This window comes from Bidens hawaiensis, unplaced genomic scaffold (assembly GCF_021521415.1).
Source record: "Bidens hawaiensis isolate Kalapana, Puna unplaced genomic scaffold, B.hawaiensis_p1.1 tig00002477_1, whole genome shotgun sequence".
NCBI classification, from domain to species: domain Eukaryota; kingdom Viridiplantae; phylum Streptophyta; class Magnoliopsida; order Asterales; family Asteraceae; genus Bidens; species Bidens hawaiensis.
The window spans coordinates 481,278-499,065 of record NW_027491136.1 but is presented as its reverse complement, the minus strand read 5'-3'; the positions used below and the strand labels follow the sequence as shown (position 1 = coordinate 499,065).

The following is a 17,788-nucleotide window of genomic DNA, read 5'->3' as shown; positions in this document are numbered from 1 at the left end:
ATTTATTTGGAATCAGAGTTCTTCTACTTCATTTTTATTTACTTACCAATTTCTATCCCCCGTATTACAGAGGTTTGTGAATGTATTTTTTTGGATTTTAGTTTATTTATTGTAAGAAGTTAATAATATACTTGAACCTATTTTGATTATTTTATGTAGAGTTATGTTTATTTTTTAATGAAATTTTGAATGAATTATCTATTTAATTTTTATATTTATTCGTTTATGTTCATTTATTATAACTTGGATATTATTTTGTGAAATTTTTTATTTAAGTTAAAACTTTAAAAAAAAATCGCTAATGTAACTAAATACATATTGAGAAATTAAATTTTAGGGTTTGATTACGGGGTTTGTTTTACATTTTATGTTTCTAATATTTATATATGTTGTTGTATTTTAATTTTATTTATTGTTAAGAAATTAATAATATACTTAGGGTTTGATGATTAGAGGGTTTCACAAAAATGAGATGTTATAACCAGTTTAAAAGTTATCTGGGTTTGATGAGACCCATGACCCGTTTATTTTTTTACTATAATATTATTTCATAATTATAAATAATATCTTTTTTTTAAATCGGATATTAATTTGTGTGAGCTTATCCATGCGATTATACACTCTTCAAACAGGAATTCGTTTTCTGAAATATGCTGGCTTTCGTGCTTTTGGCGGGTCTCCGAGATCCTTTCGATGACCTATGTTGTGTTGAAGGGATATCTATATAATCCAATCGATTACGTAAAGCCTGCGGAAGCAACGGAACCGGGGAAAGTATACAGAAAAGACAATTCTTTTCTATTATAGTAGTATTAACTCATGTTAGTGATCCCCCTTTATTTCAAGCTAAATATGTTTCATAATTCATATATGCTTTAATACTAGATATCACTTTGTATAATTTGGAGTTTAACTTTTTTTTTTATCTATGGTTTGGTTATCAGGTAGCACTTGTGGGATGTCATTCAATGACTCCTGAAGTGTACTGGAAGAATGTGTTGCCAAACACTCTCATGCCAAAAGCAATCAAGGAATCTTTAACAGGTTTAAATATATTTAATTATTTATTATTTTAATTAGCATATATTTTTTTAAAAGATCTTGTTGATTTATAGTGGAATAAAGGGGAGTGTGCATCCAAGTATGAGCTAAAACATGATCTCTTTCAATGGTTTCACATGTTTACTGCTTCTAAGGATCTACTAAAACATGAAATCTATCAATTGTTTTACACATTCGGTGCATCTAATGCTCAGGTACATCCTCGGAACGATCCATTTGCTTATAACCGGTATTGTTCATCTAAAAACGAGCTAAAACATAATCCAAATGTAGCGTTGTTTTTTTTGGAAAATGACTTGCATCATGGTACAAAAATGAACCTACATTTCACGAAAAACGACCAAAAATCAATGTTTTTACCACGGAAAATCGTGGATTCGATACCCTTTTCATCAAACAAACTTCCACAAATCTACAACCATTTCTCGATTAAACCCAACTCGATACAAGCTGAAGACATGAAGCAAACACTTAAAGAATGCGAGAACAAAGCCAATGAAGGGGAAGAAAAACATTGTGCGACTTCATTAGAATCCATGATCGATTTCACTACTACAAAGTTAGGTGAAAAAGTGAAAGCGATTTCGACTGAGGTAATTAATGGTGAAAAAAGCACATTGCTACAAAAGTACAAAATGGAAATGGTTAAAAAGCTAAGTGAAAATAATGTTGTGGTTTGCCATAAGCAAAACTACGCGTACGCGGTCTTTTATTGCCATAAAACTGTTGGTACTCGAGTGTATGCGGTTTCTATGATGGGCGTGGATGGAGTGAAAGTGGAGGCGGTGGCAGTTTGCCATATTGACACTGCGAGATGGAACCCGAAACATTTGGCGTTTCAAGTGCTTAAAGTAAAACCAGGAAGTGTTCCTGTTTGCCATTTCTTGCCTGAAGATCACGTTGTTTGGATTCCATATTAATAATGTTGGTAGAAAATATGTCCTATTGTGTGTGTTAGCTAATATGTGTGTACTTCAAGAATAATCTATAAGGTTAACATGTGTGTACTTCATATTGTGTGTGTTAGCTAATATGTGTGTACTTCAAGAATAATCTATAAGGTTAACAATTAAACTAGTTTATTTCTATTAATTTATAAACAAGCTAGCAGTAAACTTTTACTTTTTTTTAAGAATAAGCGTTATCTTGAATATTTTTTTTATTTGTTTAAAACTGTCTACCTCCAGAAAATTGATCAATGGTATAAATATATAAAATATAAATGCAATTTTAGGTCCGGCCCAATGTTAAAGTGCTTTAGGGTTCATGTTATAATTCAATACAAGTCAATAACAAATGTTTTGTGAGATCTTTTTCTATAGAGTTGTTATTATGTTCTGTAAGAATAATTTATAAAACTAAAATGATTATAGATTAAATATATAAATTTGATATACCACCTGTCTTATTGCTTATTTACGGCATTTAAAACCTGTTTTTCACAAGTCTCAAATGAGACCCAATATCGATCTTTTAACCATGAGTTATTCTACAAAGGTTAATAAAAAAAATTAGAAGTGTGATAAGCCGTAATTAATTGGCATGTGACAAGTGAGGACCAAACAAAAAAGGGTAAAAAAGTAATTGCATATATTTTCTCTCCACATACAAGTCGCGTGTCAATTCCCGTATCATTTTAAAACATCTACAACTTTTTCATATAATGTTAGTTTTTAAAACAAAAATCACCATAATAACAAGCGTTTTTTATTTTTAATATGAGTATGACTTTGTTATATAAAAACTAAAACAAAAATTACGTCATTGTGTTTTTTTGTTCGTCATTGTGTCTTTACGCTTGTCATTGTATTTTTTTCATCATTGTGGCTTTCAAATCATCATTGTGTTTTTTAATGTTAATAATATCGTTGTGTAATAATAATACGTAAATGTAATGATAAAATAACAACAAATTATCTAATACATAAAACACAATAATGAATATATATAATAACATAATAACCTGAAACGTAAAACACAATAATGAATACATATAGCACAATGACCTGAAACGTAAAACACAATGGTGAATACATATAACACAATGACCTGAAACGTATAACACAATGGAAACTACATATTGCAATACACAATGAAAGTAATACCTTTTTTTTCTCAAATTAAGTGAATGCCACGTGTCAGTCCTGAACAAAAGAAAATGAGCGTGTTACACAATGACTAAAACACAATGATAAGTAGAAAGAACAAAGAATAATGATAAATGAAAAAACACAATGATATAATATTTGTTATAATTTTTATCTTTAATATGAGTACCAATTGATAACGAAATGACTAAAATCTATGACACAATGCATAGAAAAACCCAATTAAAAAACAAAATGAACAACCAATAACACAACATAATAAACTCACTAATTTTTTTTTAATTTTTATATAACAATATGATACTCATATTAAAGATAAAAAACGCTTGCTATTATGGTGAATGTTTTTAAAAACTGGTGATTGTATGAAAAAGTTATGGACGTTTTCGATGGTGGAATTGTCAAGTGTCTTGCATGCGGAAAGTGAAATTCAACAAAAGTGGGTTATTACCTTTATGTCATTCCCATCAATTTATTATCTTAAATTAATCTCAATCATTCAAATATAAAATTAATAGGTTAGATTCATTCTCACCCTTCTTATTTTTGTTATCCTTTGTATTTTAACTTTACCATTTATAATTAATCAATTTACCTCATCTATTTTTAGTGTTTTAAACACCGGTTTAAACCAGTCGGCTGAACCAGTTAAACCAGATTTCGCACAACAAACCGGTATTTTTAGCCCGGTATCTTTGGCCGGTTTGCTAAAACATCGTACCAACGGTTTCGTCAAACTGATTTTAAGTCCGAGAAATTTTTTATATTTACGACCCATATTTTATCAAAATTACTTTTAATCTAACAATTAGCATCAAACGTGTAAACTTTATGACTCTTTTATAAAATTGAGTGCTTTTGAATTATTATTTTTAATATGGATTAGCTTTTGGATTATTTTTGTTATGAAATCATTTACTTTTAGGTTCTTTTTGGAGTTAAGTTGCATTTATAGGAAATTATAAGGTAAACAATTCAACCGGTTAAACCTTCCGACATAACCCTGTTCAACTGGTTGCACTATTTTTACCTAGGGGTGCAAACAAGCCGAGCCCGAGCTCGTCTAGGCTCGAGCTCGGCTCGTTTCGAGCTCTATTTTCAAAGCTCGAGCTCGGCTCGTGAGCAGCTTTTTGAAGCTCGAGCACAACTCGGGCTCGGCTCGTTTACTATTTATCAATTATTTTATATAATTATAATTATTTTTATATATTTTTATAAAATTATATATTAATTAATAATTATTATATATATATATATATATAAATTATATAAATGACAGGCTCGTTTAGGCTCGCGAGCCTGCTCGAGCTCGATAAGAGAAGCTAAGGCTTGGGCTCGTTTATTAAACGAGCTTATTTTTAAGGCTCGAGCTCGGGCTCGGGCTTGATTAAGCTCGACTCGATCGAGCTTTTTAACGAGCCGATCTCGAACAGCTCGCGAGCAGCTCGGCTCGTTTGCACCCCTATTTTTACCCAATCCCGTACGAGTAAAAAACTGATTTTTAAACCATTGATTTTTTGGTTTTGATATTTGTATTGGACTTGGTGGATGATAAGTCCTTTTCATAGATTCCTCTCTTCACGTGGTGCTTTTGATCTTCGTGAAAAGTGATTGATTGGAGATATTTTTACCAATAATAGAATGGATGAAAGTGGTTTTTCTCTCTTTTTAAATCACAGAAATGGTGAATTTAAAGGAATGCTATATACAAATTACAAAGTTTACAAACATCACTCTTATGTTTTCTATGCAGGTCTTTACGACTCGTATATGCTATATATTACTTACAAGTATAGATAAGGAACAAAGAGAAAGCTATTTGCTGCCTATATAACTTGTGTAGCCCTGTACGAGTCGTATATAGCTTCAACAGCTCGTATGAAGCCTAACACAATATAAAACCTACATAAATCATATAGGGTCTATATGACACTATAAAATTAGTTTGCGGGCTAAATTTGTGTTTACACGAGCTGCATAAGCCCATACGAGGCACCAGGAACCGAAAGTGAAAATTGCCGATACAAACTGACTCAATTCTGGTTCTATACGACTCTTAAATGCCTCAAGTAGTGTATGGATAACCAAGATGGTGTTTGTATAACGCAAGCCATCTTAAAATGTGTGTTAAATCACATAAATGTTTAGTGAGATTTTATTTATTTGTTTATTTTTTTCTTTTGTGAGGATGGGATTTTACTCTCAGACTTCCTATAAATATGTATAATGATTTTATGAGAGGTGAAATTTAAGTGAACCTTTATTTTTAAAATTTCAAAGCATTTTACTAATATTTTTAACAAATTAGAACATCGCAATAATATAAAACGATTGGACTCTTAAAAACGGATGTACTCTCCTTCGCCTTACTCACAATACTCAAGACTGACTTTCTCTAGTCTCACATCTCTTGTCTAGCTTTGCATGTAATCTAAATATGTGATTATTTGTCCATTACTGCAACTAGCTAATCAGAATTTACAACTACCATTAAGTGGTGGATTAGGCAATAATTTCAACCTACTAACTTATTGATGCTAATTTGGGCTGTATTTTATGTTGGTATAACTCGGACGGTGATAAACCCAAGCGTTGAGGCGGTAAGTTGACGCAAATTCTATCGGTTTAAAACAAAAAAATTCTAAAAATTTAGGTGGAGCAATGAGGTAGAGTCGGTTAGTAAACTCAAGCGTTGATAAAACCCGATCGTTGTCGATCCCGAAGGTTGAGGTGGAGAGTCTACACAAATTCGGTCGGTTTCCGTCACATTCGTTACGGTACTGGAACTAAAAAATCGGCATCCGATCCGTTTTCGTTACAATCGTTATGTTACTGGAACTAAACCGAACGCAGTGAGTCTACGTAAATTTGGTCGTTTTCATCATGTTCGTTATGGTACTGGAACAAAATCATAGCAAAAAAAAAATGTCTTCCACCAAGTGACCCAATGGGGTACTTGTGACACCAAAACTCATATTTATATTAGCATATCTAAACAAAAAAAAACAAATAAAATAATTATAAAAAATAAATAAATAACCACCCCCCCCCCCCCCCCACTCAAAAAAAAAATCTATTCAAAGAAAAAGGAGTCTCCAATTAACCAAAATAAATATCAAGAATTCTTGTTTATAGATGTCTCGATCCTGCGTAGTATTTTATTTTCTAGTTTATCAAATATTTGCAAACTTCATATCAACCAACATACCAAGATATCATATTTGACTATGCACCAAAATAATTCACTTAAAAACAAAACACAACTAATAAAATATTAAAAAATTCTTTTTTGACATCAAACTTCTTATAATAATATTATGTATATAATGTGTCAAATGCAAATAACAATCTTTTTAAAAAAAAAAACTTTTAATTATTTTTTGTTGTCTTATTAAGAAGTTAGATAGTGAGATGAAATTGGATGGCCTTTTTATTGAAATGAAGGTTGGATACAAAGTTTATCACATGTTCAACATGAAGTTGCAAAGGTCAAGAACCTTCAAATGTTTGAATTATGCTCCAACATGTTCTTTAGGTGACATGTTTAAATACATGAGGACGAACAACACGGCTCGTATGCCTCTTTTTGTCCGTCCTTTACTGTATAGATCCGGACAAGAGGTTTTCATCTCGTTGTGGATGCTCTTAAGTCTTTAAGTACCGGTGAACTATTTAAATACATGAGGCCTATTTTAACCTATCAATACAAAACATGCTAGCACGTTTATCACAAGTATTTAGTATATCTTAATTCATATGTCACGTGATCACAGTACATGTACGTGGTGGTGGCCCAAACTGTAGTGGTCCTTATCTATTTGGTGAGTGTTACAGTATGCATGCATGATCAACTTCATCTCCCACTTTATAAACTAGCTAGTCATCAAACCAAATCTTCAAACACCATCAAAATCTTAATCCTGAGTTTCATTGTCTCCAATGAGGTTCAGTCATCTCCTCGGTTGTTATACGCTTCTTTCTGTAAGTGTATTCATCTTTCATTATCAAAATTTACAATATAACAAAAACAATGAAACACATAATTAAACTTTAGAAACCAACACATTGCATAACATACACACAAAAAATTAAGTAATTTTTCAAGCTAAATATGTGTTTGAATATTGTGGTTTGGTTATCAGGTAGCACTTGTGGGAAGTGATGCATTGAGTCCTGAAGTGTACCGGAAGTATGTGTTGCCAGACACTCCTATGCCAAAAGCAATCAAGGAATCTTTAATTACAGGTTAATTCATAATATTTTTTGTTCATTAACATATTTTAGGGTGCTTATAATATGTGTAGTGGGGGCTACAAATTGAGAACGATTTTTAACGTGTGACATCACGTCAACAAATGGATAAACAATTATCTTAGCCTTGTAGAGGTGAAGTGGTGTTGTAGCTCAAAAATCCCCTTTAATAAAATAATAATATTCTTCCAACGGCACCCGGCGACAAATACATGTCATCCCTCTTATCGTTGGGGGCGATGTTCTTGCCACATGTCGCCCCAAAATTAGGTATTTGTCGGCCCACTACATATTGTCTTAGAGTTATATAGGTAGATACGACTGGGACTGTCATATGACTCAGATGACCAAATATAACTCGTATGGACGCGTATTTTTGCCCTATATGACTCGTATAGAACTATATGATTGATATGTTATTTTATATGACTAGACCAACACCAATACGAGTCATATGTCATATTGATGTCAATGAAGTCCGAACAACTAGTGCTTGTGTACAAATCAAGAGTAGCCATATTTTAACTTACATAAAATGTTATTTTGTAGACGGAAAGGTTGGTATCGGTCGTGTTGGCCACCAAGAAGTTTCTCTAGAGAATCCATTTTAACGACGCTATGACGCTCCGGTTTCTCTAGAGAATCCATTTCGTCGTCGCTATGACGCCCCGGTTTCTCTAGAGAATCCATTTCGTTGTCGCTATGACGCTCCGGTTTCTCTAGAGAACCCATTTCGTCGGCGCTACGATGCTCCATCGTCCGAAGATGACCAAACAAATAACCTAAATGATAATCCATTTCTAGCCTTGGCCTTCTTGCAAAACAATTTGAATCAAGGTGCAGAAATGACCCTACATTTTACCAACAACAACAACCTAAGATCCATGCTTTTGCCTCGAGAAATCGCTGACTCGGTACCCTTTTCATCGACCAATATACCACAAATCTACAACCATTTCTTGATCAAATCCAACTCGATGGAAGCCGAAGACATGAAACAAATGCTTAAAGATTGCGAGAACAAAGACAACGAAAGCGAAGAAGTAACATATTGTGCAACTTCATTGGAATCCATGGTCGATTTCGCCACTATAAATTTAGGTAAAAATGTGAAAGCGATTTCGACCGAGGTAATTAATGGTAAAGAAAGTGCATTGTCACACAAGTATAAAATATTAAGTAATTGATATTGTGGTCAATTGCATAATTCTCATTGATAAGTTTACATATAAATACAAGAAGAAAACTAAAATCAAGGAAAGAAAATATGCAGTTACAAATTACTATTGAATGAGATATGCAATCACGGGCAATGAATGACTGTAATGATTGTGATGATTTGAAGGAAGGAAAGAATAATTCATAATATTTGAATTTATTCTTTTTCCTTAATATGCTCCCTCAAGATTGACGGTCGTTGGACGAGTCCAATCTTGGAAATTAGTTGATAAAACGTGACCGTAGGAGCGGCTTGGTAAGTGCATCAGCTAGTTGATCGTCCCCGGAAATATGTGTTACCCTTATAGACCGACTATGAACCTTCTCGCGGACGAAATGAAAGTCGAGAGCTAGATGCTTCATTCGAGAGTGAAAAACCGGGTTGGCAGAATATTGCGTTGCACTTAAGTTGTCACAAAATATTGTGGGTGTCGTCACAGAGCTAAATCCCAATTCATGCATAAGAGATTTTATCCATATAACTTCGGTTGTAGTCGAGGCTACGGCCCGAATTTCCGCCTCGGTTGATGAACGGGCTAGGGTGCTTTGCCGTTTGGAGCTCCAAGAAATGGGATTGGAGCCAAGGCACACGATGTAACTGGTGGTGCTTCGATAGTTGTCTTTGTCACCCGCCCAATCAGCGTCCGTAAAGGCGTGAAGTTGTATTGGAGATGTACTTCGAAGCAAGAGACCTTTATGCATCGAGCCATGAAGATATCGTAGTAATCTTTTCAAAGCACTCCTATGCATTGATGTTGGAGTATGCATAAACTGAGATAGCTTGTTGACAGTGAAAGCCACGTCAAGTCGTGTATGAGATAGGTACTGTAGTGATCCCACTATAGCTCGGTAATCTGTGGGTGTGGATAAAGGTGTGCCACCATGCAAGGTGATGGGTTCATAACAAGTTATTGGTGTGGTTGCGGGTTTACAATCACTCATTTTGGCGCGTTGTAATATATCATTGATATATTTGGTTTGGGATAGAAGAAGACCGTGAGGATGAGGAAGAACCTCGACTCCTAGAAAGCAGGTTAGGTCCTCGAGGTCCTTGAGAGAGAATTTAGTGGCTAGATTTTTTATGAAATTATCGATGTTTTGAGGAGATGGTCCGGTGATGATGATATCATCAACATATACAAGAATGAAAATTGGAGAAAACCGGAGTTGTGAATGAATAACGATGGGTCGGAGATGGTGGGTTTGAAAATTTTAAAGTGAAGATATGTTTTGAGTTCTTCGTACCATGCTCGGGATGCTTGGCGAAGCCCATAGATGGCTTTGTTTAATTTGCAAACTTGAGACGGGAACGATGGATCAATAAACCCAGGAGGTTGGGCCATGAATACATCTTCGGTCAAGGGACCTTGAAGGAATGCATTACTAGCATCGAGTTGGCGAAGTTTCCACCGATGTGACACGGCTAGAGAGAGGATGAGGCGAAGGGTAGCCGGTTTGACGACAGGGCTAAAGGTTTTGGCATAATCGATTCCAGGTCGTTGATGAAAACCTTTCGCGACTAGACGCGCTTTTAGTCGGTCTACAGAGCCATCAGGTTTATATTTTGTTCGGAAAACCCATTTACTCGCAACAAGGTTGGAGGCAGTTGTGGGAGGGTACAAGGATCCATGTTTCATTCTTTAATAAAGCTTGATGTTCTTCCGTCATAGCATTGCGCCATAATGGGTGTTTGAGGGCTTGAGTTATGGTAGCTGGTTCTGTTATTGGACCATTTGTGGCACAATACAATTGGAAGTTCGGATTGTGATAACGCGGATTTGGTTTACGAACACGAGCAACGGGAATTGACGGAGGAGCGGGGGTAGTTTGGGAATTTTGGTGAGTTGCGGATGGTGGTGAGTTTGTGGCGGTGGGAATGGAATCTGCTATGGGAATTGATGGAGGGGCAGGGGTAGTTTGCGAATTTTGGTGAGTTTGTGGCGGTGGGAATGGAATTTGATGTGGGGGAGGAAATCGTATTTGATGCGGGGGAATTTGTGGAGGAGTTTGAATGTTGACTTTGATTTTGGTGATGAGTAGTTGTGGAATCATTTTGTAAGATGGGTTCTGTTATCTCGGATATGTGTATATCATGGTTGGGTGAGGTGTTATTAGGTGGAGTTTGTGATGGAGGTGAGGTCGTGTGGATGTTGGCTGAATTATTTGTGGTGGGATTAGGATTTGTGGTGGATAAAATAGGTAGGCTAATGGGCAACCAAGTTGCTGGATCAGGAGGTAAGAATTTGTTGTTGGTGACAGTCTCATAAGGGAATTCATTTTCAATAAACTTCACATGTCTAGAGATGTAAGTTTTGTTTGTGAGTGGATCAAGTACATAATATGCGCTTTGAGAAGAAGAGTAACCAACAAAAATACAAGGTTTAGATTTTGGATGTAGTTTGTGTGGAGAATAGGGATGGAGCCACGGGTAGCATAGGCAACCAAAACTTCTTAGTTTTTCATAGTTTGGGTGTGTATTAAAAAGTTGTGATATGGTGAAGTATTTTTAAGGGTTGGTGTGGGGAGACGGTTTATAAGATAAACAGCGGTAGTGAAGGCAAAAGGCCAATAATGAAGGGGGAGTTTAGCATGTGAAATAAGAGATAAGCCGGTTTCGACAATATGTCGGTGTCTACGCTCGGCATATCCATTGTGTTCGGGTGTGTGAGGGGGGGAAGTAAGGTGTGATATACCTCGAGATTGAAGGTGAGAAGAAAGTTTTATATGCTCTCCTCCATTATTAGAAAAGAGTTGTTTTATTGTGGTTTGAAAAAAATTTTCAACCAAGTTTTGAAAACGTATGAAAGTTGAGAGAGAATCAGATTTACTTTTTAGGGGATAAAACCATGTGTATTTGGTGAAATGATTTACAAATATAATATAATATTTGTATCCATCAAAAAAAGCAAGAAGTGAGGACCAAAAATCAGAGAAAATTAATTCTAGAGTTGCATTAGAAGATAAAGTGAATTGGTAAAAGGGAAGTTTATGACTCTTGTTAATGTGACAAGAGTTGCAATTATTCTTTGTAATAGAAATACTAGAATTAAAAGAGGATAAAAGCTCTAAAGTTTTATTATTTTGATGACCCAAAATGTGGTGCCAATACTTGGATGTTTGTAGAGTGAACACCACCGGACGAACGGAGGAGCGAAGTTCATACATTCCGTTGGTTGTCATTAGTTTAAGTAGCGGGAGTTTGGAAGTACGATCTTTTATGACAGAAACCGAGTCAAAAAACTTGATTACAAAGTTGTTGTCGCTACATAAACGAGAAATTGAGATAATACTTCGAGAGATAGAAGGGACACAAATAACATGTTTTAGTACAAGTGGGGTGGTTTTAGTATAAATTACGAGCGAGCCAATTTGAGTGATTGTGAGTGACGAATCGTCACCAATAATGAGTTCTTCAGTACCATCATATGGTGCATGATGGGACAATGCGGTTAAATCATTTGTCACGTGATGTGATGCTCCACTATCAAATAGCCAATTTGTGGAAGAATCGGTCGACATTCCCATAAATTTTGATGAGGAAGGTGGGCTAAATAGTGATGGTAGAAGGATGATAATGGTGAGCAAAATACAAGAAATGGATGAAGGGTTGGACGTGATTGCAAATGGTGAGAAGTTTTCATCAAAAAAAAATAATAATAAAAAAGTAGAATAAGAACTAACAAGCTCTTGATACCTATTAAGTAATTGATATTGTGGTCAATTGCATAATTCTCATTGATAAGTTTACATATAAATACAAGAAGAAAACTAAAATCAAGGAAAGACAATATGCAGTTACAAATTACTATTGAATGAGATACGCAATACTATTGAATGAGATACGCAATTACGGGAAATCAATGAGTGTAATGATTGTGATGATTTGAAGGAAGGAAAGAATAATTCATAATATTAGAATTTATTCTTTTTCTTTAATATAAAATAGAAGTGGTTGAAAAGCTAAGTGGTTTGTCATAAGCAAGGCTACGCTCATGCGGTCTTCTTTTGCCATAAACTCGTTGGTACCGACACTTATGCGGTTTCTATGGTGGGTGTGGATGGTGTGAAAGTGAACGCGGTGACGGTTTGCCATACTGACACTGCGAAATGGAACCCGGAAAATTTGGCGTTTCAAGCGCTTAAAGTGAAACCGGGTGTTCCTATTTGCCATTTCTTATCAGAAGACCATGTTGTTTGGGTTCCATATTAACAACTTCAGTAGAAAACACATGATCATGTGTGTATGCGTGTGTTTCAAGAATCTAGTAAGTCTAGGCCGGGTTGTTAGCTGAATATTTAGTACGTGTCTTAAGCTAGTTTGTTAATCATTTTCCGGCTTTGTATTTCGTTGCATATTTAAGTGACTTTGCTATCTATCTTTTCATATGTTTAAAACATCATATTCCTCTTTCTTATATTATCCGATATCCAATATACAATATGGAGATTTGCATCTGTGTCACATGTGTTGGATATCAAGCTTGAAAGAAATAAGAACACTGAGAACTTGAAAGGGTTTTGTATATGAATATGGAAACAAAATAGAGTTAACAATAAAGCATATGTAAAGAGTAGGTAAAAGAAGTAAATGCACACTTTATTAATTAAAGCATTGGGCTATATATAGCCTTACAAACAAAAGAAACGATAGAAACATAACAATAAAATAGGAACTAACTACTAAAGAACCGGTAAATCATGACTCACTCTTTTATCCAACTTGCAATTCTCAAAGGATACTTCCAGAGTTTTCCGTCAAACTACAAACCAATTCTGACTGGTTAATCAACTAACTAAAACATATAATAAAACCATAAATAAATACTTTAGTCTTCAACATCCACATGAGACTTTGAAGCCAAACTTATTCCATACAAAATGCAAATAAAGACTTATGAACAAAACCAATTAATCCCAACAACATGAAGTAAGCGAACATGTCTTATCCGATTATTGATTTAGTTTGACACGAAACAAAGAGTGAGTTTAAAACAGCATTTAAAAGGTATTCATGCAACACGGAATCTACAGATTGAGGGGTGTCTTGGTAAGCTAGTGTATTCTCGATTGAACCGGTGGTCAGGTCTCACATGTTTACAAATATAAAGCCGAAACGTCGGTCCTACTCTTTTATCTTGCAAGCAATTGTCTTGTCTTTACAAATTTAAAGCTGAAACGTCGGTCCTATATATGTGAAAAAATACAAAACCACAACATTACTTTTTGTCGGTTTAATAGATGTACAATTAATACTTTTATTATTTTTAGACACTATCGTGTCCTATCCCCAATCATATCTTGAAAAAGATACAAGTCTAACGAAATCTTATGTTAATTTGGGTATGTCTCTACTTCGTCCATGCGTGTGATAGTTTCCACAGGTTTTAGTGGCGTCGTTATATGTATACTGTTTAAATGTCCAAACCAGCACATTTTTTTTTCAAACTAGTTGTTTAAACACATATATATACATCTTTTGCTTCTTTTTAGTTGGATGATCCAAATAACCCATAAAGAAATTTTTGCGATATCATATTTGAGCACATTGAAATGGAATAATTAATAAGAACCACAACTTTTACTTCTGGCTACTGGCACCCTCATTATTAGTATATATCCACCTAACTAGTCTATATATCCGTGTGATATACGGGTTGAAATAATTATTTTAAAACATATTAATAAATATAATCTATGAAATTTTAGAAAAACAAATAAACATGTAACCAATTATCATAAATATGACATAAAAGATGAAAAAATATTTGAAAATTATATTACAAACTTCTAAATAGTTTGTATGCAACATTTGATGTTGTATATAAAATATTACCATCAATTTATAGGATAACAACTTATAGGACGTCCTATATTGTAACTCTTGATAATATGGCAAACAATTAACCATGCATAAAAGCCGGTTTTATAAATTAAGAAAGATGGGTTCCATATTTGAATTATATTTATATGTGCATATGGATATATAAAATATACACAATATTGGCAGATGAAGTATACCTATTAAACAACTTAGCATTGATGAATGAAAATATATGGGTGAAAATTTTCATGACAAAAAATGGTGGTACTTGAAATAAACAACATCAGATTTGATCGCTTTTTATTAACAAAAAATGACGGTACCTATTAAACTGCATTGATGAATGAAAATATGGGCAACAATTAGTTTTGTTGTTTTGATAAATAATATTTGTTTCAACTCAGCAAGTTCTGTTTTCACATACTCAACTTTCGATTTGACTGGTTTGAACAATATGACTTGAGATATAAAATAAAAGTAAAAAAACCAAATTGACCATACATGAGTAAATGATCATAATTGCCTAACTCTCTTTTTTCTTAATTACCAAAATAATGAAATTGGTGTTACTAATACTCGAATAACCACAAAATTAAGGCAAAAATTATAAGAGGAAAATTACTTATATACCCTTACCACCGTGTATTTTAACAGTTCCCTGAAGATTCAAACTGTTAAACATTTAGCACCATTAAAACTGATTATCTAATCTGATTATTTTATTTGATCATTACTTTCGAATGCCACATCCAAATTATGACAGTCTAAAATCATAATAAAATAAAATGATACAAAGAAGCCAACACCAAATTCATGAAAAAGGTAAACATCACAATGTAAAAACATGAAATAGAATCAATGAAACCACTCAAATCCATTCTAAGCACTATATCCACTGAAAAGATGAAACATGAATCAATACATGACAAAATACTGAAATAGCAAAATTCCATGTTTTAAATTTTAATTTTGTTTTACCTATTCAGAAAGACTTGGTGAGTTAGATAGACACGCAGAAAAAAAAACTATGCCTATTGAATCAAACCATAAAGGAAAAAAGATTAAAAAAATTCGAGTTTGAGCAAATATCATGTCTACCTGGAATTTTAAATAATTTATAGAGATATGTAAATAAGTCAATGAAATTAAGATCACGATGAAAATGCTTGATATAACCTTATATGGACATAGTATTGTGAAAGATTCGTGGGATTAATACAGTACCATGATCTTAATTCGTGCATACGAAGATCCGCAAAACTGGAAGGTCTTCTATCAACTAATTAATAAAAACAATTATGTAGAAAGTCATAGTAGATTGAATATGAGAATAGCATAAATGAATGTATAAAAAATAATGATATAAAACATATATTATCAAATCATACTCATAAATAGTCCAAACATATTAGCATCACAGATGAAAATTTGAACAAAAATACAGGTTCACATAAGTTTCACTAAAGACACCCAAAAAGACTATGTATCAAAAATATAATATTCTCAAAACATTATATGGTATGTTTTGTAAATCCTAATTAATTGTCCGTATGTTGAATTGGGTCTTATTTTGACATTAAGCAATGAATTCAAAAATTTACCTGAATGTTCCTTGGCATGTTTTCTAAAGCATTGACACCCCTCAAACCAGGAAAAGTCCAAACTCTTGCTGTAGGAGCTTGTAAGCATAATCTTGACTGGCCTTTAAGAAAAAGTATAGAAAAAATAAGCATTTAAAGAGGAGACCTTATGAACAAAAAAGAGAAACACAAATATTAAAAATAATGACTTACTTGGATGCTCGAGAATGGTGCAGTAATCTGATAAAAGAGGAGACCTTATGAACAAAAGATTGTACAGAATCCTTTAGCTAAACTTAACAAGTCTATTAGTTATAGAGGTTTAAATTAACTTGAACACCAAGACAACGAATTCATCAATGATGCATCTCCTTCAGCGATAGCAATTAAGGCAAAATTGAAATTGGAAACAAACAATTAAGAAGAATTGTATGGATACATTTTCTGTTGGGAGTGGAGGATTCCAGTGTTTGATAGGATTTTGGGATCTGAAACAATAGGAAAGGTTTAAAGTTTCTGAAACATGACGATGAAGATGAAATGGTTTTGGGTAGGGGATCCCATTTGTGAGTGAAAAGAGAGCTATGTGGAAGGCGGGATTTTGAGACTAAGATGGATCATGTCATTCAAATATGTCATTAACATGAAATGCCAACTAATCAATTTTTATTTGTATATATTCCATCTAATTAACTATTTTTTTAATTATCACTCCATCAATTTAATACATTTTTATGTTAAATCATATGACAATTAATGCATTTATTAATATTTAATATTTATTAATTAACTCAAATAAACCAATTATGACTTTCTTAAAATTATATTATTAACAATTTCTAATTATCTCAAGTTAGTTATTACCTAAGAAATAATAACTGGCTTCCACATTTTGATCAATTTACTGAATTTTTTTTACAGAGGTATTACGAGTTTACGAGTCAAAAGTTTAGAATCTAATATTAAAGCAAGATGATTTTTCCACATGGAATCATTCTAGGGCTTCTATATAAGATGTCACGTATTTTATCATCTCTTCTTTTAAACACAATATGGGACATGAACCCTTTTAGTTATGTTATAACCCGTGACTCAGTTTTTTATTTTTTTTTAATCACCAGTGTATCACACGGGCTCTATCCTAGTATGGTACGATAGCACAACATTTTTCAAAAAAAAAAATTATATATATGGTACGAATAGCACATGAAAAATGGTGGGGTTTTTTTTAGCAAAACGAACGGTGTCCCTAGAATTTCCCCTTTAATATTCATGGTTTTTTAGGTCACGGCAAATTGAGTGAATTTTTTTACAAAAATTATATTATTAATCTAAAATTGTGATTAAAAAAACCACCACAAACTTCTATAAATATTTGCTCTTCCACTTCATCAAATTAATGTTTTGAAAACCGAGTCGTTCATTGAAATGCTCGATTTACTGATTCACTTGATCAGTCAGCAGATTTTAGAAACCGTATAGCATAAGATAGATATGATAGAAAATATAAAATAAAAACAACTGTTTAGAAAAAATAGAAAGAAAAAAAGGAGAGAGACAATAATCAGGTTAAATTTTTTTGGGGGAGGGGGGGGGGGGGTCATCATTAAATGTGTTTAAAATTGGTAAAAATAGAATTGATTTGAGCATCTATCTTAACGAGAAACATAAAATAAAATGGAATGTTGTGAATATATAACAATTAAGTAAAAGAAAAGATTTATTCATCCTAGTTGAGTTGGTAAGCC

At 33.4% G+C, this 17,788-nt stretch overlaps 1 protein-coding gene and 1 pseudogene across 1 annotated transcript; both read left to right on the top strand.

Moving 5' to 3' along the window:
* Window positions 1–1,092: 1,092 nt before the first annotated feature.
* Window positions 1,093–2,039, top strand: LOC143619566 (BURP domain-containing protein 3 pseudogene; annotated as a pseudogene).
* A 5,070-nt stretch (window positions 2,040–7,109) lies between these two features.
* LOC143619499 (BURP domain-containing protein 3-like) lies at window positions 7,110–8,608 on the top strand. Its single transcript, XM_077091414.1, has 3 exons — window positions 7,110–7,151; window positions 7,313–7,415; window positions 8,061–8,608. Exons 1-3 carry the CDS (start codon window positions 7,110–7,112, stop codon window positions 8,606–8,608), a joined length of 693 nt encoding a protein of 230 aa, XP_076947529.1.
* The last annotated feature ends 9,180 nt before the right edge of the window (window positions 8,609–17,788 follow it).

What these genes read in the sequence shown, in the direction of transcription:
- LOC143619499 (XM_077091414.1), top strand. Translation starts at nt 7,110, where the DNA reads ATGAGGTTCAGTCATCTCCTCGGTTGTTATACGCTTCTTTCT. An exon ending in GTTGTTATACGCTTCTTTCT is followed by an intron (nt 7,152 to 7,312) that starts GTAAGTGTATTC and finishes TTTGGTTATCAG; the next exon opens with GTAGCACTTGTGGGAAGTGA. An exon ending in CAAGGAATCTTTAATTACAG is followed by an intron (nt 7,416 to 8,060) that starts GTTAATTCATAA and finishes CGGTTTCTCTAG; the next exon opens with AGAATCCATTTCGTCGTCGC.